Genomic DNA, 27994 nt, shown 5'->3' on the forward strand with positions numbered 1-27994 from the left:
TATTTAAAAATAAAACGAAGGAATGGGATGGGTAGGAACATTATAAAAGAAGAGAAGACATTTAGAGCTGAGCCACAGGTAGAAATCTCTGTCAAATGGGAATAGATCTACTTAATATATGGAAATACCAATATGTTGTGTTTCATATTGCAGCAGAAATTATCCATAGATCAGGATGTTTACTGAAACCCTTTTAAGACAAGGTTGTAATCAAAATTAAAATTTTCATGATTCATGCATACATATTATTTATGATATATTGCCAAGTTTTCAAACAGCCCACTCTCAATTTTAGCACACTCATGCTCCATTCATCACAAACTTGAATAAAGTGCTACTAGGAATACTCAATGACCAGATATGTCAGTTACAATTTTATTTTCCACAAGAGCAATAATCTTCTAATTTTTCATTCTTTTGTCATCACTTGTCATCACTGAAATTATTGGGCAAGAAAATAATTGAAAAATAAATATGAAGCAATATTAGACAACCAAAATGCATGAAAAACAGGCAGTTATGAAAGATATAATGGACAAAAGAAAAAATACTTTTATTGGTGTAGGCAAGTGAATTGAAATGAATAGGAAGCTAAAGTTACATTTGATCACATACATTTATTCTCAATAATTGTTGTGGAATTGCACTTTCATGGAGATTACTCATCAAGTCCACTGGATACATTATGTGCATAGGTTCAGTGCTTCTGTAGCTCTTTCATTCTGTTGAGTGCACTACCAGCTTGGAACCACTCAATCTGAGTCTCATTGAAGGTGTGGTTCAGCGTTATTGTTTCTTGGCTCCCATTAGGATGTTTAATGATGCATTTCAGGGGCTGATGGAGAAATTGGAGAAATATATTTTTGGACTTCCTACCATAAGTATGCATTTTTTAAAACCATCATTAACTAAAATGGTTTTTAGACATCTGATATCCTCTAAAACATTTACCACAAGAACTTGGGAACATTTAGTTTCTGAATTTCATAATTTGCCATGATTTATTCCCTCATTTGATCATTTAGCAAATCTTATCAAATATTGAACCCAAAATATGCAAGGATCCAGGTACTGTACTAGACTTGGCAGAATATAGCATTTCCCCTAGGTAAGCCTCTTAATTTCAATATTTTACTTTAACCTGTTAATGTTAAGACACACCAAACAAGAAATGTTGCTTTCCCCAATTTTAACATCCCTGCAATGCTTCAAATCTCAACAGTATTCTAGAATGCTCCTGCATCAAAGCCGAAGCTTAGAGAAGCATTACCTCCAAGTGGGTGTAGCTTCTTCAGCACATGAAGCATTGGCAAGTATTCAATTTCCACTCTCAACTCTGGATTTGAAAAAAAAAACCTTACATTTTCCCCAAAAATACAATATGTATTATTTAAATTAATGTGTAACAAAATATTTTATAGAAAGAAAGAAGAAAAAACATGGCTACTAGAGTGAAGAAACACAAGTCCCCATATATGATAAAGCAACCTTTACGTTTTGTCTATTTCTAAATATACTAGGGACATGCAAAGCACTTTGTTTTGATTTCAAACATCAAATTTCACAAAATTTCAAAATGTTACATTTTGAATATGAAGCTGCTTCTGAGGTGTTCTTGAGACCTGTTCCAAGCCAAAATGTACTTCCAAAATGCATGGAATAGCTTATCTTGAACTCAAAGCACCAATTTTCTACTCCTAACAATAAAATTTTATCTTAAAAATGCAGTCTTCTAATTTTCTGTGGATTTGAAGATTTCCAAGAATTCAAGTGTATTCGCAATATGGTTGTAATATTATTATTTATCCTTATTCTATACTGTCCCTCTTATTGGTATTATGATTATGATTATTTTGTTGCTTTGCATGTATACTGAGAGCTTCTGCACCAGAGACAAATTCTTCGTGTGTCTAATCACATTTGGCTAAATAAAGTATTCATTTAATTTGATGTAAGCTGTATTTTTAATATGTACAGTATTAATGTATTTTCAGATACATTGTTGCATGTATCAGAACCCTAAAATACAGTAGTTCATGATAAAGAAGGTGTAACAAAATGAGATTGAGAAGGAGTAGGGCTGAGAGCTGGGACCTTTACCTTTCCAGGGGCAAAATCTTTTAGACCCACAATGCTTAGTTTGTCCACAGGGTGGATCTTGTCATAATCAGCTGGATCAGCAAATGTTAGTGGCAAGAGTCCTTGCTTCTTCAAATTAGTTTCTGTTAAAAAATTTAAATTTAATATATTAGAATGTACATTGCAGTAGACTATTGCAAAGAGCAAAACCTCAATGCTATTGTGCATTTTGCAATATGCCTTGCATCTCATCGTCACAAGTACCTTCAAATGTTTATGAAATAAATTGCTTATTACCCTATCTATATTCCTTCAGCTTCGCATGTGTATCCAATTTTGTTGAGCTGATAGGAATGGTAGTTGTACTTACCACAAAGTAACATTTAGGTCACTGAAAGATGAAATTGATAGGAAATTAACTCCACCTCTTCAATGGCAGAGCTTAAGATCTTTTTCCTGCCATGTGCAGAAAACTCTATTCTTTCAATTGTATGCACTGACTTAATTTGAGTAATGTTCAATTTCTTTATTTCATAATTCAAAGTTTGCCTCCAGCAAAAAAAAAAAAAAAAGGAAAAAGTAACATTAAACACAATCAAGTAATCTCCACACCTCTAAAGTATTTTGAGGTATACTTTTATGCCCTGTGCACATTTATGCCAGCTTTGTTCTCTGGGGTGAGAAGAATCTGAGAAGAAACTGGGAAGTACTCAGCTTTCCATCTTTCTGAGGTGGGTAAAATGAGGATCCAGATTGTTGGGGGCAATATGCTGACTTTGTAAACCTCTTAGAGAGGGCTGTAAAGCACTGTGAAGCGGTATATAAGTCTAGTGCTATTGCCACTGTTATAATTGTTTGTGTTTGATCAAATATATAATTCTTGGGCATAAAAGCAGACATCCCCTCTTACCACTACTTGTTTTGGTACAATACATATAGATCCCCTCTCATTGGACAACCTTTGGTTCCCTAACCCTCCTAACCAGCATTAGCACTATCAAATGATTGCCATCAACTGAAATATTAACAGGCTGTGTACTTTACTGAGGTACTTTTAAAAATGCTAAGATGATATTTTAAAGCCTGGACAGTTGAGGAAACCAGAAGGAATTAAAGATCACAATGAGAGAAGAGCATTTGAATTTACTAATGCAAAATGGAACAAAATACTTTCACATACTGAAGAATAACTGTGAACAATGGATCCATAAACTAATTTTAAAAGTGACCTTATGGATAGGCTGTGTTTGGAATGATATGGAAGGACTATACTGGATATACAAATGAAACTGGATGGTGTGACTTGAATCGCTTATGGCTGACCCTGGGTATGCTTTCTACATCTCCTGCTTCATATCTGAGCTTTTCTTTTTTCCTATCTCTCCCTACCTCCTTGTTTGATTGGTTGTCTTGGAGTTTATGCTTGGGATTAGATCCTAAAGATTGGTCACCCTTTCCTTCCCTTTAGTTTAAAGCCTTTTGGATAAGCTGAGCCAGTCATTTTCCAAATACGTTCTTCCTGGTTATTGTGAGGTGCAGCCCATGCATTACCAGAAGCCCTTCATATAGGTAATGCAGATCGTGGCCTAAGATTCCAAAGTTTTCTTGGTAGCACCATCCCTCAAGCCAGTGGTTTATTTCTAAAATTCTTTGTTCCCTCATTGGATGTTGACTTTTCATTAGAAGTACCAATGAAAACATCACCTGTGCTTCTAATTCCTTAAATTTCTTGCTGAACTGCTTATAGCTTCTTGATATAGTTTTCAGGGTCCTTGTCATGTCATTAATCCCCACATGAACGAGCAGAAAGGGATAGTAATCTATGGCCTTGATTATTTTATAAGGTTCTCAACCTCATCTTTGATTTTGCTTCAGGGAGACAACATACCTCCCTAGAATGATTGACCAGTCTATAGATTGCTGATTCAGGTCCCCTGACAAGAGAATCTCCTAGTATTATTAACACTCGCCTTTTTTTTTTTTTCCTTGGAAAAGTCTGGGCTATTTTTTTCCTGTCATGGGAACACTTGATGATGTCCCGTCTCGAAGTGTCTGCATGCTTTCTTTAAGGAGGAGGACATAAAATCGATTGCTTAGCTCCATTGGGACTGCACTGAACTGGGCTAAACTAGGCAGCAGGTATAAGTATTGACAGCAATTCAATACTTATTGATGGTAACAGTATTTACTCCTAAACGATTTTTACCATATTTTAGTTGTTTTACATTTATACTACAATTAATAAAGAGATATCCACATTCATCGCTTTATCTCTATCTCCACCGATTGCCTGAAGATATACAAGAAAGTCAAACTAAATACGAGTTCTGTTATTCTTGTGAGCAAAATATTATTATACACCTAGTAGCCTTCTAGCAGCAGCAGTTTTGCAGAAAGTGGCGGTCTTACCATGAATCCTGGCAAAGCTCTTGACAATAATGGCCCTTCCTCCTAGGTGACGTGGCTCCAAAGCTGCATGTTCCCGACTTGAGCCTTCCCCATAGTTTTCATCTCCAACAACAACCCAATTAACATTATGTTTCTGAAACAAACAAAATATTTATTCAATAGCATAAATATATACATTATGTCAGGAAGCAAAGCAAAAGCTAAGTCTGTTACTCTATTGTTCTCTTTAAAAAATATTAAGAACAATAACGAATGGTGGCATCTGAAAACATACTTGAGAACTATGAAAATGGGAAAAACATAATTCAAGTTGTATAATGTCGGAGGGAGACTAACTGGTAAATTTCTAAAAATTCATAAGTTGTCTTTCAAAAAACTTGTGTTGCCATCAGGGAAAGCATATGATACGGGTATATATTTCTTTTAAGCCACTGCCTTTTTTCCTCTCTCACAAAGCCATCAAGATAGAACTACCCACAATGGTCTGTGAAGTTACAAAGAATGCCATCTGAATAATCAGGATTGGGGAACCTCTGGCATTTCAGCAATACCACCGGCCCTCTTGCAAAACTCTGCCCGTATGTTCAGAGAAAGGCAGGATATGGAGCTTCCTCTACCTCTTCCATTTCTCAGACCAAGCTCTCAGGTTCTTAGGTTGTAAAGGCCTGGCACTAAAAGACACATCCCCAACCTCCAACCCTGTGGTGCAGGACATTTCCAGACAGCAGCATACACAGAGGATTTCATTCTATTCCCTAACACATCTCATCTGCTGGAGAACACCTTGAGAAGCTCTCATGTCAGATTTTGTTTTCAGCTTCCTAGCATCCTAAGAATAAATCAGTAGTGGCAGTGATTTTTTTAATGTAAACACCAAGGAAAGATATTTTCATTCTCAAGTTTGAATGCATTTAAATGTTTAGGCCTGTTATCTTGTGTCAATTACTCTACTGAAGTGAGCACAAGTGTAATTAAGGAAAATATGAACATAATAAAGTATTCACAGCTAAAAGAAGGGGCAGAAAAATTCTCATACTGAGTTAGACCCAATTTAATATTCTCTATTTTAAGTGATAGTTATTCTAAGTTTTCTGACATAGCTATTTCCCAATGTCCCCAAGAGCCACCTAAAAACAAGAGAAATTCTAATGACTGTCAAAGCCTCAGATCTACCCAGAATATTCACTATTTTCAGTTCTGGACTTCTGTTCTGAGCATATGGTCTTTGGCCCCCACAGCATCTGAATGGCTGTAATTGAAAACAGTCTCTTTCTGCTGCTACATATACACAACGTGCCTAAAAAAATTAAATTTCATAACCTTACCTTATAGTAACGGGCTGTGTCAGGAACAGGTCCAAACTCCTGTGTTAATGCATTTCTAACTGAGTTAGCCTTGTCATTTTCAATATTTATAGCTCCAATCAATAGATTGTTTGAAATGTTGTCCAGGTGCCCACGGAATTTGAGCCAAGGGCCTGCTGCTGAAATGTGGTCAGTTGTACATTTCCCTTTTACCTGAATGCAAGATAATTTCAGACATTCAGTCTGCATAAAAAAAGAGTATTTTGACAGCATCAAGCAATTTTTAGGACCCCAACATTTATTTTACCCTATGGATCATTACCTTGTAGCATGAAGAAGCTTGAGCATCCCAATGAAGCTCTGAGCTATACCATTGGGAGTATACATTTCCAGAAGGGTCATCCATTCATCCATGACAGGCAGGTTATAGACAAGGGATCAAACTAAATATGATTCACTGGAGAAGGAAATGCAACCCCCTCCAGTATTCTGCCAAGAAAACCAAATGGATATTCACAACCAAGACAATGTAAACATGATATGGAAGATGAGCCCACAAGATCAGATAGAATTCAGCAAGCTACTGAGGAAGACCAGAAGGCAAGTATGAGTAGCAATTACGAAAGCCAAAAGAATGTGTAGTTGGTGATGTGCCAGGGACAAAAAGTAAGTCCTTTGCTATAAATATATATAAATAAAAAACCCACTGGTGTGTGGAATGTAGAATCGTGAACAGACAAACATGATGTCAGAGCAGAAACTCAGCATTGATATTCAGGGATTCAACAAACTGAAGCGGATGGAAACGGGTCATTTCACATTAGAAGAACACCCGATCTTCTACAATGGACAAAGAAAAAAAAAGAGAAGAAATGGAGCAGCTACTGTTATTAATAAAAGGTTGTCAGAGTCAGTGCTCAGATACAACCCCCACAAAACGATAAATACTATCAGTTTACATCCAAGGCAAGCCAAGAAGCATAACAGTGGATCAAGTCTATATTCCTACCACATATACAGAGGACGTAAAAGCTGAATGATTCTATGGTAATTTGCAATGCTTTCTTGATGCAACACCACAATGGACACTGATTACAGGTACTAACATTGGAAATGAAATAGCATTTGGAATAATGGGAAAATGTGTGTGCAAACTGAAACAGGAAACTTACTAATAGATTTCTTTTCAAGACAATTAGACATTTGCCAAGAACCTATAGTACAACTTTACTTATGGATATCACTGGATGAAAAATGCCTACATCAAATTGACTATGTAAGGCACCAGGCTAGAACTCATGAGATTCTGAGTTCTAATCCCACTTTAGGCATGAAAGCTGGGTGGGTGACTTTGGGCCAGCCTGTCTCTCTCAGCCTAACCCATCTCACAGAGTTGTTGTTTGGGGAAAACAAAAGGAATATTAGGTATATTTGCTGCCTTGAATTATTTATAAAAATAATAAAGGTGAGATAAAAATCAATACATAATCTGCAAGTACTACTGCATTTAATCAGCAAAAAAAAGATATGTTGCTGTGGCCTTAGGCTATAAACTTTCATTTGCAAAATTACAACTTAAATTAATGAAAACAAACAGTCATGCCAATAAACAATATTTAATATGATTGTAGAGTGAAGATAAAAATACATTTAAATGGTTAGATTTGATAAATAAGAATGCCTGAAGAACACTACACTGACATTGTGGTATCAGTAAAGATGAAGCAAACAAAAATATCTCGTAATAAAAGAAAGTGAAGTTGCTGTCTGCTGACATATTGCAAACAGGACATATTTTCAATGCTGAGGAAAGACAGAAAGCAAAAGATGATAGAAATAGAAGAAAAATTGTCCACCTGAATTCCAGAAAACAGCAAGAATCAAGAAGTTATACCTGATATGCAATATGCAACTCAGGATATGCAACCGAGGATAACAATCAAATGGGAAAGGCAAGTAATTTTTAAAAATTACAGAACCTTTTATACAATGGTTAGTGATTAGGAAAGACAACAGCTCAACTGGAGAAACAAAGATGGCACAAATATATGGAAAATAAGAAAGTAAATAGTAAATATAAGAAAAAAATAGCAATAGCAAAAGCAATAACTCTTAGACTTATATGCTTCAAAGTGCTTTACAGCCCTCTCTAAGCGGTTTACAGAGTCAGCATATTGCCTCCAAACAATCTGGGTCCTCATTTTACCAAACTCGGAAGGATGGAAGGCTGAGTCAACACTGAGCTGTTCAGAATTGAACTCCTGGAGTGAACAATGAGTTAACTGCAGTACTGTACTCTAACCACTGCACCATTGTGGCCCCCCAAATTGATGATGCAAAGACATATTCAATTAGTTAAAGCAGTGGAAATTGAAGATAAATAGCTCTAAAAATATCACTATACATAGACTTCACTATACTTCAGTTGCTAATTAACAGCTGAATTGCTTAAAATTTTGCAAGATAATGCAATCAAAGTGCTACTTGCAGTTTGCAAGTAAATATGGAAAACATAGCAGCGCCCAAGGTACCAGAAAAGATAAATTTATATTTCAATTCAAAAAAGAGCAGTGCTAAGCCATGTTCCAACTATGAAACAACTATACTTATTTCAGATACCAGTAAGATAATGTTCAAGATTTTACAATTCAGACTGGAACAAGAAGTGCCGGTTGTACAAGATAGATTCAGAAGAGAAAGGGATCCTCAAGATCACATTGCAAACGTTTTGTAGATAATGGAAAAGGTAAGAAACTTTAAAAAAAGGTTTTGCTTCATTGATTGTATGTGGTCCACAACAAATTGCAGACAGCCTTGGATGTCTCAAGTGTCATGTTATGTATTATGACATGTGTGGATGTGTTATGACATAGACACAACAATTTGAAAGAAATATTAGAGCAACTATATGATTCAAAACTTGGAAGGAGAGCAATGTAGTTGTATTCTGTCACTACATAATTGGACCAATGCACTTCAGTTATTTTTGTTCCTTGCATTAGAAATGCTTTATAAAAGCCTATGTGAAACAGAAAGTTTAGATGTTATCAAATAATCGCACAAAACAACTCTTCAGATTTATCTGTTTGCCTCCAGTTCTTACCTTTATGAGGATCAGCATATCTTCCAGGTCCTTGCTATTCCACTTGTCAAAGGGCTCAAGCAGTTGCAAACGCTGGCTAGTGGGGCTCACATCCACATGTTGGCTACTACCATCCTTTGGAGGATACTGATATGTATCCTGGCCTGGATCAAATTCCTAATAGAAAGTAGGAAAAAGTGATTGTAAGAAGGGAAGGAGTATTATTTAGAAAGGAAAGGCAAACACTAAATGTGGGATGCATGTTGCATCTTGTGTATATCAAGAAGCCAAATAAAGACTTTTTATCACTTGAATAATTTTTCTCTAACACCCTCAAGTACTGTTTGATTCAAATAATTTTCCTTTCTCCCTCCCATTATTGAAAGCTTAAATTACTACTCTTCATCTATCTCACTTCAATGTAATACCATTGTTCATGGGGATTACAACCTATAAGGTATCTATGGAGTATTTTCTGTTTTATACAGCTGAACTTAAGTGCTACATAGTTAGCCTACCTACTAAACAAACAAAATTATATTGCCATACATCTAGTCAATGGAACTCTGTAGGGTAGCCAGAAAATAAACAAAATAATAAACAACAATCAAAATACATTAAAAAAAAAATCAAATTCTTAAAAATAATTCCCTGCCAATATACCACACACACACATGTGTATGTGTACACCACTCATATATACATAGCTCCATTAAAATCCTCATCCCAGTGCCTGGAAGAAAAGACAGATTTACAGCTTTTCCAAAAGCCAAAAGCATCATAGCCATCCAAATCACTGGAAGGAGGTTGTTCAATAGGGAGTCATCATGACAGAGAAGACATGCTTCCTAGAATTTCTGAAGATTTCTGAAAATAAGTACCAATTTTGGCAACTCATCAGCATCAGGTGGCTCAAGCTTAAACTTCTTTCCATCTGCTCCTGTCAGTAAGTCAAGCTCTGGATTAAACTTCAAAGTGCCAGCAAGTGCCAGGGCTGTTACTATCTGGAAAAGGCAATCCATTATCAGTTAAAAAAAAAAAAAAGGTTGTTTCATTTCTGTCTTTTTATTTGCAAGTAATAGCACGCTAAGTATTTTTGTAACCACCATCCACTACTCCAACTAAAACCCTGACATTGTATGAAAAGAAATACCTGATTGGGGAAATCTATTTGTAGCATGAGGTTCAAGTATTGAATGAGCAAAATTGGAATATAGGTCCAGAATTGAATAAACAATCTTAAATAAAGGCCTCTGAGAAAAGGAGGCAATTGCAATACATTCTTTCTCTAATATAGATAGTCCTCAGTAGTTCATTCAGTGCTGGTTCAGTGCTGAACACATGATGGTTATGACCAGTGATCAGAATTCCAGCTTTCCAAGCATCCCACAGTCATATGATCTTAATCTGTGTGCCTAGCAACCCGTTCGCACTTAGGGACACTTGTCAAGTGCCCTGCGATTATGTAGTCACCATTTGCAATCTTCCCTGCTGGCTTCCCCAGAAGGGGGAAAGCCAGCAGGAAAGGTTGCAAGTCACTAGTGTTAAGTCTCCCCCTGCGTGGATACCTTCACCAGTCCCTCTGCACTAACACCAGCCATTTGCGTATATCCTCATGCATCCTTCCTGGCACAACTTCCCTGACATGCATGGTACCTCATCCATACCTCCCCAACCCCGTGATATGAATGCAATGTCACACCAGACATTTGCACATCCTCCCTGATTCATGCAGCACTTTTCACATATCCTTCCTGACCCAATGGACAAGTCTCACACACAGTCAGCCCTCCCAAGCAAGCCAGACAAAAAATAAACCAGATGAGCTACTTCTGCTTTACTAAGTCTACATTCTCAGAATCTTTGCAAGATTGAAAGTACTCTCCCATTTCTTTTATAGCCTGGGAACTTAATGAGGGGGGAATCCCTTCTGAGCCTCTTCTTCCTGCCGTCTTGCAGTTGCAGGTTATGACCTTTTCCTAAACAGTGTATCTTCCCCCTCTGTGAAGTTCATTGCCACATATTATTACATGCATCGACTTGCACCCTTCCCAACTCGCACATTTCTCGACTGATCCCTTGATTTCTTTCCTACCCCATAGTGCTTTTCAGCATCCCCTCACATCCTTCCTGACATGCATAGCATCATGCATCCTTTCCAACATTAGCAGCCTCTTATGCATCTCCATGCACCCTCCTGACCCACTCACCATCTCATGTTCACACACCCCCATGCAGTCTTCCTCCACGCAGTAGCCCTCATGCACTCCCACACACCCTTGTGTACCCTCCCCAACCTACACGTCTTGCACTAAGATTCTGGCTCTTCAAACATTTCTTGTGCATCCTCCCCACCCTCCCTTGTATCTTCCTCTTGCTATGCTTCTGTGGGCCTGGGACTAGCAAACTTGCTGTTGGCTTCCGCACTGACTTTTAACGACCATGGAATTCTACAACAACTGGGACTGCAGGGATTGCCATCTCTAAATGATGCAGTTGTGCTTTATGACTTCATTGCTTAGTAACAGAAATTCTGGTCCCAACTGTTGTCGTAAGTGAGTGACTCCCTGTGTACACAATGGGTTTGTATGGTTTTCGCTTAGTATGATGTGTGAAACTATGCTAAGCAATTTGTGTTTACTCTCATACACCTGTCATATACTATACCTCAGGAGAAGTTACAAATGCATGTGTCTCAGGGTTGGCATCGTTACGACCAGTAAAATTTCTGTTATAGGATGTAACAATTGTATTCTTTTCACCTTTTTTAGTATCTTTTCTGCAAAGGAAGAAAGTTTGTCCAGTGATTAAAAAATTTATCCTGCAATAAAGGTATGAGTGAGTCATTGTTAACTTCCTAAAATTTATGTTACTTAAAGCTTATGCTCCTAAAAAGGTATAAAAAATCCTATTAGATATAAAAGCTGAGTAATTGGAACAAGAAATAATCTACTCAAATAAAACACTGTCTATAGAATGATGTAAATGAACAAAACCCACACAAAACCCATAGGAAGTCCTCATACCCAAAAACAAAGGGATGTTACAATCTCGTCAACTTACATCCTTTCACGTTAGTTTATATTAGAAAATACATAATTTTGCTAGCAATCTTAACTCTTTTGCTCATAATTATGGTATCATGAAACTGAGATGAAGATATTCATAAAGTAGAAAGAGCAACATATATGTATAGATTATACCTATCAAAACTGCTTGCAGAATCAAATTATTAGCAGCCATAATTAAAAAAGAATAATGAGTTTAGTTAGCTGTAAACTACTTTGAGAAGGAGGCTATTCAAGATGTACACACAAATACCAGCTAATTTGAAATACGGGTAATTCTTGACTTGCCACCATTCATTTAGTGACTATTTGACGTTACAACAGCACTGAAAAAGTGACTTCTGATCAGTTTTCACACTTATGATCACTGCAGCATCCCCATAGTCACATGATCAGAATTTGGGTGGTTAGCCACCAGCATACATTTATGACAGCTACACCGTCCCGGGGTTATGTGATCACCATTTGTAACCTTACCAACCAGCTTCTGACAAGCAGAGCCAATACCACTAGCAATAACACTTAGATTTATATACCGCTCCATAGAGTTCAAAGTAAAAATCATTCCTCAACTTACGACTGGTTGTTTAGCAATTATGGAAAGTTGCTACAGACCTCCTACACCCAAATTACTTATGATCCAATTCCAAAGCTCCTTTCATCACACACACCCCAAGGTCATGCCTGTTGGGGTAACCACCAGGCATTTACAGCCATCTGCAGTGTTCTGTGGTCACACGACTGCAATTCATGACATTTTTGCCAAAAAACAGCATTTACTTCTGTTTTGGGGGGGAAACGCCCCATTAGTGAACAACGGGCTTGTTTAATGACCACAGATTCACTTAATGAACATGGTGATTTGCTTAACAATCACCACAAAAAAGTCTTAAAATTGGGTTAGTCATGTGGGTGACTCACTTTAAGACTTACAACTATAATAGGCTCCATTATGGTTGCAACTCTAGGACTACCATGGATTTGTATCATGGATACATGGATTTGTATCATATCCAAAATTGGGTTTCTCTATTCTTAAAGTACTTTCGTTTTATAAAACATTCTAAATTACAATACATTCTTAACAACATAGACTGAATTTGATGTAGGCTGTAATCTTATTTGATGTTTGGCTTAGAGTTCAATAGGAACTATTAAAGTTATTCATAATTAACTAATGATATACTGAAAATTTATAGTTTAGCAACTACAAGTGTCCTCACTTAGCAACTGTCATTGATTCCGGCAAAACGGTCACTAAACAAGGATCTTTGGTTGCTGCTGCTTCATTTAGAATGAGATAAAGTTCTATTGTGCAGTAACACCAGTATTACTCTCCCTCCAGTGTATGCTGCTATCAGGCACAGACATTTGGTTGTAAGTGTAGTATATTGATTGGAAAATGATTTTTTTACTACTGTTTACTACCATTTATTATAGTTGTAATTATGAATAATCACTTAACAAGTCAGTTGCGAAAAAAGGATTACCTGTAACTTTTATAAGTTCCTTTTTTAATTTCTGTTTATGTATTTTCTTTACTTTGTCTAATAAAAAATAAAATACTTATTTCTTATGGGTAATCAACAGTTTGTCCATATATTTAACATCTTACCTGTCCCACTGGCCTATGCAAGGCCCACATGCATTAGCAAGAACCACTCCACCAACGTCACGCAAGATTTTTGACTGAAGGAGACAGAAAACAGAATTAGACAGCAGATGAGATGCTGGTCTTCAATCTGATCTTTAAAAAAGCATATGCCAACTCCAAAGAGGAAAAAGAATACTTACATATCCATCTCTTTCAATTGTGGCCCGTATCTGCTCTGAACCAGGTGTAATAGTGAACTGAGACTTGCACTTAACACCGTGACTTAGTGCTTGTTTTGCCACTGCTGCAGAGCGCCCCATATCCTCATAACTTGAATTAGTGCAGCTGCCAATTAGACCTGTGCAGACAGAACAGTGAAGAAATATGACTATCAGATTCTTTTAAACTTTACCCTACTGAAAATATTTTTTCTTCCACTAGAAGAGTTATCTGGATCCATAATTTTTGCATGGGTCTAGCATTTTAGAGTGAGATTAGGGGAAAACAGCCAGTATTCTCTCATATCAATTTGAATTAAATGGCACAAGCTACTACTTAAGAATAAAATGAAGACTTGTAGTGAATACTTTCATTTTCCAAACAGTTTAAATTATTAAATCATTTTAAATATACAATCACAACAGGGCCATTAACCCTATAATAAGCAATGCAAAATAGGTGAAAATGTTGGTTCCACTATATTACAATAAGCCAATATTATTTTTTTCAGATTTGACATGGCAGAATAAAATACATTATATAAAAAATGTTTGTATGTAAAAGAAATGTTAATTGACTGTTAAGCTGGAGAAGAAAGCTAACCTTAAAAAGAAAAGAATCATCCAGATAAAATCCTACTCACCAACTCGAATATCTACTGGCCATCCCTTTTTTTCTGCCACAGAGCCAATCTCTTCTATTGTATGTGCCAGATCTGGAGTAAAAGGCCCATTGATAAGGGGTTTCAGCTTTAAGAAAGAAAAAAGTTAGGCAAATATTTGAGAACACTATGAAGACCATTATAAGAACACAATTGTTTTTTTGTAATACTTCAATGCAAGAATTTCATCAGGATACGGCGTATCTTAAAAGTGTTCTTACACAGGCTTCTCAGCAACAAAGATAAGCAAAAAATGAACACACATAACAGAATCTAGATCCCCTTCTAAACCTCTGTTATTTGTCTAGCTTTCTTCAGAAGCTACAAGAATGATTTACCTCACTGAGATTAATTTCAATTAGCTGATCATAGGAACAGCCAGGATCAGGTTTCAAATGCTCTTGGAATTCATCTGCCAAATTAGCAATTTCTGAAAATAGAGAAAGAGGAGGATAGATTAGAAAGAGAAAAATGTATTATGCTCACCTGTGAGGAAAGGACAAATAATTTTTCTAAAATTACTGGACAGGACTCTGCCTCACCCAAAATATGTTTGTACGAAAACATGCAAGCTCATACCAAGTACACTAATATAGGCAGTTCTTGACTTACAACTGCAACTGGGACCAGGAATTTCAATCATAAGTTGTGACAGTCAAAAGTTTGAGGCACCAACATAATTAGATACAATTATTTTTGCTATTTTGGCGGCAGTCATTAAGCAAATCACAGGACCATAAATCCAAATCCATTCTCCCGAATGGGGGAGGTTGTTTTTTTTGCCAAAAATGGGCAAAAAACCCTCCATCACATACCATGGCCACCTGACTGCGTCATACCGCAACCAGTCATAAATGTGAGACAGTTGCCAAACACCCAAAACGCAGACATGGGACCGTGGAGGGAAGTAACGTTTTACCAGGGCCAGAAGCTTTATGGGTCATAAACCACCCTTTCCAAGGGCGTTCTAACTTCAGATGGCTGTTAAATAATTAGTTGAAAGTTGAGGACTACGTGTAGTGGTAATCCAAATCTTGATCAAATTAAATAAATCGAATATAAAGGATAATCACATAATAAATGCAAACCTGAAAATTAAACTATCTTAGCATTTTCCAATCTCTTCAAATGTTTTTCAGTCTTTCTGCATTTATACACAGAAATACAAGTAATTCTTGTTTAACGACTGCCTTGTGTAAGTGGCCATTTGCAGTTACAATGGTAACGAAACAGTAAATGCGACAATCCTCACATTTATGACCTTCGCATGTCTGTAAAGCAAAGAAAAGCTGAATTAAGCTCATAAGCATAGTCCCTGTTTCGCTTAGCAACCATTCTGCTTAACAACTGAGTTGCAGGTTCCAGTAGTACTTGCTAAATGAGGACTATACGTATGTATGCATTATTATACCACTACCCAAACTGTTGAATATTCATTTTTCATCACCATAGTCTCTATGAAGCAATTGTTAAGCCTAATTTTATCTCTGTTTCCCATAAGGGAGAAAACAAGTAACAGCCTTTGGTAAAATCTGATCATTCATCAAGGTCTTACCACCACGTCCAGTCTTGGATAAATATGTCTTCATACGGTGATTGTAAGGGAAGACTGAAGTCGTTGCACCAATCTCTGCTCCCATATTACAGATAGTTGCCATTCCTGGAGTTGAAAGACATTCAGACAAGTGAAATTGGAACCCAAAGTAAATACCATTCACAAATTAGTTTACTCACAAAAAATGTTTTACATAAACAGAGGAGGTAAATAGCATTTTATGTATTTTAATTAAAATTAAAGGCCAAACAGTTGAAATTCCATTTATAATTTAGCCCAAACAGTTGAAATTCCATTTATAATTTATATTTAAATATAATAAAACATTTATTTTCCTGGATAGACTACCCAAAATTGCTAACAAATGAAACCAAAATACCACTGGCATTCTCCGAATGTATTAAGATTCACTCAAGTCAATAGTTCAATGACAGTACTGAACTGTTCTTGGTCAATTCAAGTTTGATGCAACTCAACTTTATAATTATTTTCTAATGGACATAATAAAGGAGCAGCATACAGCAGCACTTCTCATAACACTGCTGATATACATGGGTCAATGGCTGTCAAGTATTTCCCTCTATAGATTACAAAAATCATGCATTTTAGTCCAGAGAAATAACACACTAACACCTGTAACAGTCCCTCATCAATGATCGAACATTCATTTTAATTGATATGAAAAGGTTGTTCTTCACCTGTACAAGAGATGGAATCCACACCAGGCCCATGATATTCTATGATGGCTCCTGTACCACCTTTCACAGTAAGTATACCAGCCACTTTAAGGATTACATCTTTTGGAGAACTCCAGCCTGATAGCTCACCAGTTAATTTTACTCCTATCACCTGAAAAACACCAAGGAAAATAGATGACATCACTTAGATTTAAGTACATGTTCAGTTCCTCAAATCTTTTGTGTAATATTTTACAGTAATTGGAAATGCAGACATAAGATACTCTTGGGATAAAAAAATTCAATTGCTATTAAGGCTCTCATAGGTTTAGCACAGTGGCAAATAAGAATAGGGAAATGACCAAAACTTCAGAATTGCCCTGTCATAGCAGCATATTTAGCAATGTAGCATCTCCACTTTGAAAAAATACTTTCTTGTTCATATAGACCCATTTGCTGGATGAAGAAACATTTTTATTCTTCTCTAATTTACCTTTGGACATTTAAGCTCCCAGGCGATTCCTGCCATGACATCAACTGCATCAGCACCACCAACTCCAATACAGATTCCACCCAATCCACCACCATTGGGAGTGTGGGAATCGGTGCCAATAAGCATAACACCAGGATAGGCGTAGTTCTCCAGAATAATCTGAGACAAATAGTACAATGTATTTAAGCAAACATCAGCAAACTAACACTTCAAAATGTTTTAAATTTCTAGTATAAAATTTCTAGTATAAAAGAGGGCGTGCATAAGTGCACCAACGTGCCTACCGTCCCTGTCCTATTGTTTTTTATTTTTTTATTTTTCTTATATGTATCCATGTATTTATAACTAAGATCAAAATCACAATTTGTTATAATTTTTCAAAAAAATTAAAACTAAGTTAATCATAGAATAAACTTAACATTGCAGTAAATAAGATTACAACACCCCTTTCCAACCCAGGCTTCCTCCAGATATGGAGACTTCCAAATTCCCCAGCTAGTATGATGAAAGTTTGAGAATTAAAGGTCATGCATTTGGAAGGCATCTATTCATTGGAAAGACTCTACTTTTCCTAATTCCTTGCAATATTAAATTATTCTTTAACTATAATGATCCTTAAAAAAAAATATGGTAAAAAATAACTAATTTAAAAGTGAAATCCACCAGTGAAGGTTTATTATTTATTTGACATTTTGCCCATCACAAACATGTTCCCATGCCAAGCAACCAAGAGATACCACCAGAGACACTAGTAGCCCACAGTGAACAAACAACTTCATCTTGCTTACGTTCAGCCTCAACCTGTTCTATCCCATTCATACTCTCACAATATTCAGAGACACTGGATCAACACATAGATAGCATTACTTAAATGTACACTCCAAGGTGGCAATGTACAATTGAGCATCATCAGCATATTGATGATACCAAACTTGAAACCATTCAATGACTTCTCCCAGTGACTTCGTACAGAAGTCAGGGGGAAAGGGGACTAATCTTTGTAGTTCTTGCTAAAGGAGAAGCTATTTGGCAGAACTCTCATCCCCACAACCAAATAACTTACCTATTGAGGAAGGGGCAGGACTACTGCAACATGGCTCCTCAGAGTGACAACCCCTTCTCATAGTCCAGAAGGATACCATGTTGAGCATACTGAAAGCTGTGAAAGGTCCAATAGGACCAGGAGGTGTTTATTCCCCCTCCAATCCAGGCCACAACAGAGATAATATATCCAAGAGACTAATATTATCTTAGGCCCATGCTTCGGCCGTACTGGAAAGATTCAGATAATCTGCTTCTTCTAGAATGTGCTATAGCTGAACTCCAAACATAGTCTCATTGCTTTCCCCAAAAGGAAGATTAGAGACAGAGCAATACTTAATCATTGCAGATGTAACCAGGAAGGGCCTCTTGAAATGATATACATGATCTCCTTAATGGATACTTTTACTACTTTTCATAGTGTGAATCACTTCCCAGAAACAATGTGTCACTCTGTTTTCCTAAAGAGCCGGAAAAAGTAGGAATCAAGCCCACAAATGGCCAGGGAAAATCTCAAGAGCATCCTAACTTAATCAGAGTTCACGAGACAAAACTGATCTCAGATGATAGTTCTGGCTCCAAACACAATGGACTTAACCCATGTAAAGCATGATTTTGCTGAACCATTTTGTTAGCAAAATGCCATGTTGCACTGTAGAAATCTACATGCCATCCTTTAAGGTATAATAGAGTGGGTGGCTATAAAAATTAATAATAATAAAGAATTTATTTAAGAGGGAATTTGCCACTCTAATTGTATCTGCTGATACAATAAGGGAGTAGTTAAGCTTCTACTGTTTTATCACCATATAATAAGCTTAAGACATGCTCAGATAGTTTTACTTTTAAGTTTTCTTGCACCAGCCATCTAAATTACTTCATTTTCTCTGAGCCTTGAAAAACCAAGGAGTTGTCAAAAAAAAAAAAAAAACCCAACAAGAAGAAAAATCACACTCTATCTAAGAAACACTTATTATAAGGACTCTGACTTAGAAAAATATCATTTTAATTTGTGGAGAAGAAAAATCTACAGTCCTTCAAAAATTGACTTTCAATAATTCATCTCAGTAGGAAGAAAACACGTAGGGAACTTAGGCAAGTTCCCCAATTAGTGAATTAGATTTGAAAGACAAAAAAACAGCACTATATTTTAAGTGATTGGTGCCACTCACCGAATAATGACATTCTATGTAATTAATTACTTTCCTGACTTTCTACGTAATTAATTAGTTACTTTTCTGACTTTTAGATCCTTTGAACAGCAGCTAGGGAATTTTCTGAAGTTGGGGCTGAAGTCCCAACAGTTAATCAATATTCAGAATAGTAAGTATCCAATTTAGCACAAATTAACTTCCTTTGTCTCTAACCTTGCTTAGTTTTCCCTTAACGAAGAAAAAGTTTACCTGGTGAATAATTCCTGATCCCGGTTTCCAGAAACCAACTCCATATTTGGCACCTGCTGTGGCTAAGAAGTTGTATACTTCTTGATTAATATCCTGTTTATGTGTACAAAATTAAAGTATGTTCATTAAATATATTCATTTGAGCAGTACTGACTTAACTATTCAGAAAAATCCAAATGACAGTTTCAATTGCATGCAATTTCATTAGTATTTCAGGAGTTTCACTTCAGAACTCTTTAAATAAGATAACAAAGCATTTTAGACAGGATACATCAGGGGTTTTCAAATTCTCAGAATGCTTGATCAAAAGACAAAGCTCTACTGATCGTATGGTTTTCTCGATAACAACAGTGGTTTGCCGTTGGCTTCCTTCTTGGATGTCTTTTTCAACTTTCCAACCTAATCCATAGTGTGGATTTCCCATCCAAGTACTAGCCATAAACAAGGCATCATAGACTATTAGAATAAGGTTTTCTCCTCCTATAATGAACAGATGTTTACTCATCAAAATATCTTCTTACTAAATACAATAGAAAGGAGGAGGTGTGTTCTTAGGGAATAAGCAAAGATCAACAGTAATCTGTATGTTAAATCTTGGATATCTATTGAGACAGAATCTAGAAATGAAAGGATTTTCCTCTATAATGAACTGGCTGAAGTTTTTTAAAATGATTTTTACAATGACTCAAAGGACTTAAGTAGAACAGAGTACATTCAAATAGCATTATTAGATGCAATGTCATTGCTCATTCATCCTAACTTACTATGTGCCAAATAGCTACCTTAAAAGTGCAGCTGCAATTTTTATTCTATTGCTATGGAACTGACAAAAAAGAGGGAAGAGCTTCAAAACATTCAAAGAAGTTCAAATGACAGTTCAAATGAATTCAGTAAGTAAAGTCCATAGAGAGGAATATAATAAAAATGGAAATTAAATACCAAAAGATTGACAAGATTAACAAGATAGACAATTCTTGAACAGCAATTGAATAGAGAACACAAAGGATTTTATAGGATCAATTCTGAATTTGTTCTCTCTTTGGCCTTCTGCAAGATAATTCTTAGAGCCTGAGACAGGATAGGCTACAAGTTTATCTTCCAGGCCACAGTTCTCCAAAACAACTCATGTAAAATAATTATCTTATAGTGCAGAAGTCAAAAGTAAGTTGGGCTACATTTCACGTTAAATTTGAACCAATTATTTCACCATAAGCTAAATAATATTGACCTTTGCTCTTTGAAGATCTTTTTCACCACCTAGCTGAGCTTCAATAAGGTGATCACAGTGGATAGTTGAAGGCACTGCCACCTTAGGCAACCCACTACTGATGAACTGCAGCATGGCCATTTGGGCGGTGGCATCCTGCATAGCTACACGATCCGGCCGCAGGCGGAGATATGTCTTGCCCCTCTTAATATCCTGATTGACAGGATCATCTAAATGGCCATATACAATCTTCTCTGACAATGTAAGGGGATGGTCCAGTCTGTTGGGTAGAAAAGGCAAGGAACATATATTTCAACTCATGCATGTTATTCATATCACATATTTCAAACAAAGAGTTTTAATGAGAGTCTTAAAAATCTTTCCTGTAACTGTACAGCAATACCTGGTTAAATGATCACCACTGGAGACAAAGGCCACAAAGAAACAGTTCTGATACTGTACAATCTAATTTTATTTCTGAGCCTATTTTTTATTTCAGCGTTGTTAATGTTACATACCATTGCTTATATTCATACTTTAAATGGGAAACTCAACATCTGTCTATGGTTTATACTAGTAAGAAAGCAATAGTTAAAAGAAGTAACAATGTTTTTGAAAACCTGCACCCCAAATCAAGCTAACTGGTTTCAGTGATCCTCCTCTTGAGATATTATGCAATAGGCATTTTTGCCTGAATCTCATGAGAATGCCATAATCTAGCACAGGGCTGTCAAACTCCGGGCTTGTGGGCTAGATGTGTCACATTAGCAAAGGGCGAAAAAGTCCCAATATGTCATGTGACGCCGCTGTGACAATGTGTGTTTGACACCCTTGATCTAGCACAATACTATTTCACAGGGTTTCAGTTACTATTTAAATTTGCAATGTTTATTTGGGTACCGTGTTTTCCTGTAAAATAAGCCCTAGTATGATTTTTCAGGATGCTCGTAATGTAAGCCCTACCCCAAAATAAGCCCCAGTTAAGACTGTCAGCCAGACTGATACATGTAGCATCATATTTTCCCCAAAATAAGACCTAACTGGAAAATAAGCCTTAATGTGTCTTTTGGAGCAAAAAATAACATAAGACCTGATCTTATTTTCAGGGAAACATGGGTAATTAATATGTATACCTATAGGCACTATTTAAAGATTGTCATGAATACCCTGACACTGAAGCTGTTCTATGTCAGCATAACAATAGTTTGTAAACATCACAGGTAACAGTTGTACTTATCCAAAAGGGAAATGGAAGGAGAGAGAAAAATCCTACACCCCACTCCTGCTTGCCTGATCATAGATAAACATGTTATGTCTGTATTGGCTACTAAAAAGATTTGACTTTCAGTTTTCTTGATTTCTACTAAGCATCATTTTTGAAGAATAAAATTAGCTCTTTATTTTATGTTAGTATGTATTTTATTAAGGGATCCACAGAGCAAAATATCTACAAGGACATATAAATGTAAGATGTACTTTTTAAAATTTTCCCTTAGAACTATAAACAATAAACCAGTTAATGCAGGGGTCCCCAACCGCCGGTCCGCGGACCGGTACCGAGCCATGAACAAGCCTTACCGGCCGCTGGTTGCTGGGCGCCGCCATCTTTTTGGTAAAAAGCGCTCGGTGAGCTTTTCCGGTAGAAAGCTCACCGGAAGCGCCTCAAAAGATGGTGGCGCCAGCGCTCGGTGAGCTTTTCCGGTAGAAAGCCATTTCCCGAAAAAGCTCACCGAGCGCTGCGCCGCTTATTTGACGAAAAGCGCTTCTGGTGACGCCACCGGAAGCGTCATAAAGATGGCGGCGCCCAGTTGACGCCGGTACCAGGTCGCGGCGCCCAGCTGATGCCGGAACCGGGCCGCGGCGCGAAAAGGTTGGGGATCCCTGAGTTAATGCAAATATTCTCATGCCCAGATTTGCTATCAACAACAGCCAGTTTAAAGGAAATTACAAAGCAGTTATCCATACAGAAGAAACTTTCAACACCCTCTAATTATCTCTACAAAGTTTTATCCCAAATATCCTCAATTTATTTAATTATAAGGATACTCAAAACGCTATGATGGATCAGATCAAAGGTTCAGCATTCTGTTTCAACAGTGTCAAATTACATATTTATTTAGAGCATTTATGCACTATACTTCAGCTGGAAAGCTTCCCAACGCAACTTATTTTTTTAAAAAATGGATTGTTCTCAGGTGTATAATTGAAAAAGAAATACATATAAATTAAAAAGAGGGGGATAGGACAAGAATAAGAAAATGTGAGATACCAGTTCTTAATGTTTCACTGAGCTCAGCATTTCTTTGCTTTAGTTTGGTGGCATGGCTAACCAGTTAATTATGAAGGAGAAGCAAACTGCACAGATCTGGATTTGAGATTAGGTTGCTTAGATGGTTGCTTTCCTTCTCTCCCCCATTATTACAGCTAAGAGAAGCTCCAAACCGGGATACTAGTAAAACCCTATTATTAACAATCCCCAATCCTTTACTCAGCCTTTTACTACCAAATTGTAGAATTCTACTTCTTCTGAATCTTCCATTGTTCCAACTTCAGTAAATGTCTCAGGTTTTATTCACCATTTTCATACCCTGCCTTATAAACATCTGAACTATATTTACTTTGGGTTGCATTTTTCCTAAGCAAACATTCCTAAGCAAAATATTGTTTCAGACTTTTTCAACACCTATTTACTTTCTATTCTATAATACTCTTTTGGGCTACAACAAGAACAGTATATTATTTTCTAAGAACTGTCACATCATAAAACCGTATGGTGACATTATCATACTAACGGTTATTTTAGATTATCTAACATCCCACAATAGTATTTGCCCTTTTTACAACTACTGAATGATCCTCTATTTTCATTGAGCTATCCACAACTCCAGAATCCCTTTCGTGATCACTTATCACTTCCTAGGCCTGTTCAATAGATAGGTAGATCAATGTACTTTATAATGGATTACTCCAAATTGCATTAACCATTTTGTTTTAACTTTCCCTCAAATTTAATTTTGATTTACAAGCTTGATATATTAAGCATTGTGAAAGTACTCTAAAATCTTAGCAAAGAAGGAACTTGGTTCCAATGCTACAAGATTAATCCTATATTGATGATAATCTTTAACAGCATGTTTCATCAAATTACCTGATAGGGTGATAAGGAAATTAGCCTGTACTTCCCTGAATCTTCTATAACAGTGGTTCCCAAACTTTTTCAGTCCACTGCCCCCTTTCTGCTACAAACTCATCCTTGGTGCCCCCCACCCAGGGGTGGGATTTAAATTTCTGTGGGCGTGGCCTAATTTGAGGGCGTGGCTTGCTGGTCATGTGACTGGCTGGTGTGGCTTGCTGGTCACATGACCAGATAGGCGTGGTTTGGTGGTCATGTGACTGGGTGGGCATGGTCAGGTGACTGGCAAACCAAATACAAGTGGTCCTCATTTAATGGCCAGTTGTTTAACAAGTGTTCTAATTTATGACTGGCCTCCCCAGAGCTACTTGACCTGTTTTTGGAGTTTTGACAGCCATGCACACACACTCCCTTCTAACCCTGCTGGAGCAGGTCGTTGGACTAGAATCGGCAAAGCATCTCTGATTAGATTCTAGCAGTGAATAAAATCTAATCAGAGATGCTTTGCCAATTCTTGTTGATTTGTTTTATTTTTATTTCTTTATTTTATGTTGCTGAATTGCCTTGACATGTGTGTCCCTTCTTGTGCACAACCCAGAAGCTTTTGTTATTCTTTGCAGCTTCTTCCTCGTTCTTACCTTTTTCGAACAATGTTGATGTTTTTTTCAAGCTGTTCATACTGTATGTATTCATTAGGCTCAAACTGGCTCATGGCCACTTTGGACCGTTGGCATAGGAGGGTAGATACATGGTACCTTCGAACTCCTTTACTTAACAGTTGCTAGACACAACAGATAAGAAAGCAGTTAGCTAATATTATTGACAATTAAATTTATACCTTCTGTGTATAAATATATAATTAAACTTCATCAGGACGTTAACTTTTTATGAATTAAAAAAGTCTCTGGAGGGGACAGAAAACTGGAAGTACCATTTTTTGAACAATGTATTTATTTATAATGCTATTTTTTATGCTTGTAGCATTTCACTAAGGTGGTTTATTTTTCCATTCAATATCCAACAACATAATGTTAGCATTCTGACATGCAATTTGGCAGATTGAATCTCACCAAGCTCAAGGTTGACTCAGCCTTCCATCTTTCCAAGGAAGATTGTTCGGGGCAATATGTTGACTCTGTAAACTGCTTACTCATTTTAATACAACTTGCAAAAATTACTTTCTTATAAATCAGTTTCTATTAACTATAGCAAATATGGCATATTTAGAAATTAATATTAATATTTAAACCACCAGATTTCAATTTTTACATGCACAATATACTTAATAATAATTCAGATAACATCTGCCTATCTCAGGTCCTCGGGAAGGACTCAATAGGTAGATAAAAATACAAAATCCAGTCTAAACATCTGACTGACTGTGTGATGAACCATACAATAACAATTTATTAAATGTATATGCTGCACAACACCTAACAATTCTAGATTGCTCAAAATTGTTAAATGGATGTCTCTGGACCAATCACTCTCTCAGCCCAATCCACTTTACAGGATTGTTGTTGTAGGGAAAACAGGAGGAAAGTGTGTTGGGTATGTTCACACCTTAAGGTAATTTGTAAAAAATTCTAAGGGCAGAATATAAATACTAATAAATAAATACACTCACAAGGCGGGGGAGGAAAGAAGAAAGAAATTATTATCATATCATGTTTATAAGTAACAGAAGAACACTGACCCGCTACTGCAACATTAATATAGGATAGTAGCTCTTTTCAGGGTTTTTTGGTAATTGTGTACAACTTGATAAATCTCTTTTTATGCTTAGGAGATAGGAACAGTCAGTGTGAAGAATTTATTGTTTTGATGCCATTTAATTCAAGTCCAATATGAAAAAGGCACTAATATTTTAATCCAATTTATCCATTAGTAGCATGTTCTGCCAAATTCAGAGGTAAATAAATTGCATACCTTAAAAAAAGGTGGGGGGAGTGCATAAGCGCACCAATGTGCCTACTGTCCCTGTCTGATTGTTGTTTTTTTCTTATATGTATCCATTTCATGTATTCATAACTATGTTTATACTTATACCTGTTATCTTATAATCGCTTGACAAAATAAATAAATAAACAAACAAATAAATAAATTCAGAGGAACTTATTCCCATATAAAAGTAGAGTTATATATTTACATAATAAATGTCTGGTTTTCCTAGTCAACTAAAAAGCATGCCTTAGTGGGAGATTGTAAAAAATGATGGATCCAATTATTATATGAATTAGATTGCTTGAGAAATACCTGCTAAAGTATTCTCTTATTGTATCTCAATAGAAAAATATGCTAAGTATGTTTGAAAAGGCTGTAACTCTATGCATATCAACACATATTAATAACCCCTTGGTCTAAAATAATGTGCCTTAAAAATGGGAATTTTCTTGCACAAAACAAAGCAATATGCCACACTAACATCTGAACTTTTACTGCAAGCACTGCAATTCATTAGGAGTTCAGAACAGAATCGTTTGAATAGGGCAGGAATTTAATCTAGCTGGCCTAATTATTTCCGGACAATGCATGACAGCAAAGCAATATTCAGCATAATGATGTTTGGAATACTTATCGCTCTCACAATGACCTAAATTGCCTCAAAAAGCAGGGCAGGATGCGAGTCACCTTGCCCTCACCTTGGCTGCAAGGGCAGAGAATTACCAGGCAGCCTAGCAGTATAAAAAAGAGAGCAAAACCTATTAATGCACATGCCGAGGAGAGAAGTCGGTTTGCCGCTTTGCTACCGAGCAAATATTACTCCACGCGCTCCAGAGAGCTACAAACCGGAGGAACATGCTGACCTACAGAGAGGAAGGCGAATGCTAAGAGCCAAGAACAGAACAGACAGGCCCCCTCCGGCTGCCACCCTCGCCATCAGCTAGATGGGAGGCGCTCGCTTTTTACCTCGGATCTATTAGCAACCCGCTCTACGCCACTTTGCTCACCTGTAACCGACTGACTAGGACATAATACGGCGCCATTTTGTTCACTGACAAAGATGAAGTCGCCTGGTAATAGCGTCACGTACCGACGTTTTGTAACAACGTGCTGATGGGCGGGGCTTTTTAAGGCCGTCATCACGCTTTCCTTTCCAAGAACACTGTCTCCTTGGCCCTGGAAGTTATAATACATGTAGTTCCGAAGGCTTGAAAGATCAACAGGAAACAGTTAAAAAAATTCCGCAGTTGTCAATTATTGTATAAAACATAAAGAGACCTGAAAAGCAGAGGAACTCATTTCCCCGGTTGGACAGGGTTACTACCGCTTTACATTGAAAATTTTGTATTTATTTCTGTTTCAAACTCTGCCTACATAAAATAAAAACATTCAAGTGTTATTTTAAATTCAGTCTATTGGCCTCCGATTGCACATGAGCGGGTGAAGTGGGGGACTTTATCATGAAAAGACTGAATAGATTAGTCTTTGAACGTGTATAGCCGGAGCAAAATTTGCAACGGAGCAGCAGAAGGAAAATCTGTTCCAAAGACATGGCAATACTGGCTTATCAGATACTAAAGAGAAATTAAATACCTTATCATGTAATGTGGGAGGGATGATAGGATAAGTGAAAGTCTAGAATCTAAAATTACATATTTATGTCACTAGGAAATCAAATGCAGTTAATCTTGCGGCAAGGTACAGTTTTATACATAGAAATAGTTTACCCTGTGTTCAATGGAGCTTATTCCCTAATAAGTGGATTGTATTCTTAAAGGCAACCTGATTTAATTATGACAGTCCTGCAATTTGCAATGCAATCTTTTAAGTGCATTAAGTAAAACTACATTGACTGCAATTAACGTCAAGAGAAAGAATGCTTGGTACATGAGAGAATAGACACGTTATTGTGCAGAATTTGCCAACCGCTTGTGTTATGATGTTAAAGTTATAAAAGTATGTGGTATTATTTATTGCACAAATAAGTCTTTGTGGATGCCTCTAAAATGGTCAGAAAGGTTTTGAAGGCTGCACATGAAGAATCCTGCAATTAAGCGTTAGATGTGGAACTGCTATAGAATCCGATTCCCCCTCACCACCCAAGCTTTTTTAGGATTAAATAAAA

At 36.7% G+C, this 27994-nt stretch overlaps 1 protein-coding gene across 1 annotated transcript; it reads right to left on the reverse strand.

The window, feature by feature from the left end:
* Positions 1 to 361: 361 nt before the first annotated feature.
* On the reverse strand, positions 362 to 26941 carry ACO2 (aconitase 2). The gene is made up of 18 exons (XM_026694792.2): positions 26877 to 26941; positions 24564 to 24706; positions 20814 to 21072; positions 19586 to 19678; positions 17142 to 17300; positions 16670 to 16820; positions 15972 to 16076; positions 14755 to 14846; positions 14399 to 14504; positions 13737 to 13894; positions 13558 to 13631; positions 11542 to 11653; positions 9756 to 9878; positions 8896 to 9051; positions 5814 to 6005; positions 4489 to 4621; positions 2101 to 2222; positions 362 to 835 (listed from the first exon to the last, which is right to left on the reverse strand). The coding sequence occupies exons 1-18, from the start codon at positions 26910 to 26912 to the stop codon at positions 698 to 700; spliced, it is 2352 nt and encodes a 783-aa protein (XP_026550577.1). The 5' UTR covers positions 26913 to 26941; the 3' UTR covers positions 362 to 697.
* Between the last annotated feature and the right edge of the window lie 1053 nt (positions 26942 to 27994).

This window comes from Notechis scutatus, chromosome 6 (genome assembly GCF_049901735.1).
Source record: "Notechis scutatus isolate UNSWTSFEM ecotype Mainland chromosome 6, rNotScu1.2, whole genome shotgun sequence".
Classification (NCBI taxonomy): domain Eukaryota; kingdom Metazoa; phylum Chordata; class Lepidosauria; order Squamata; family Elapidae; genus Notechis; species Notechis scutatus.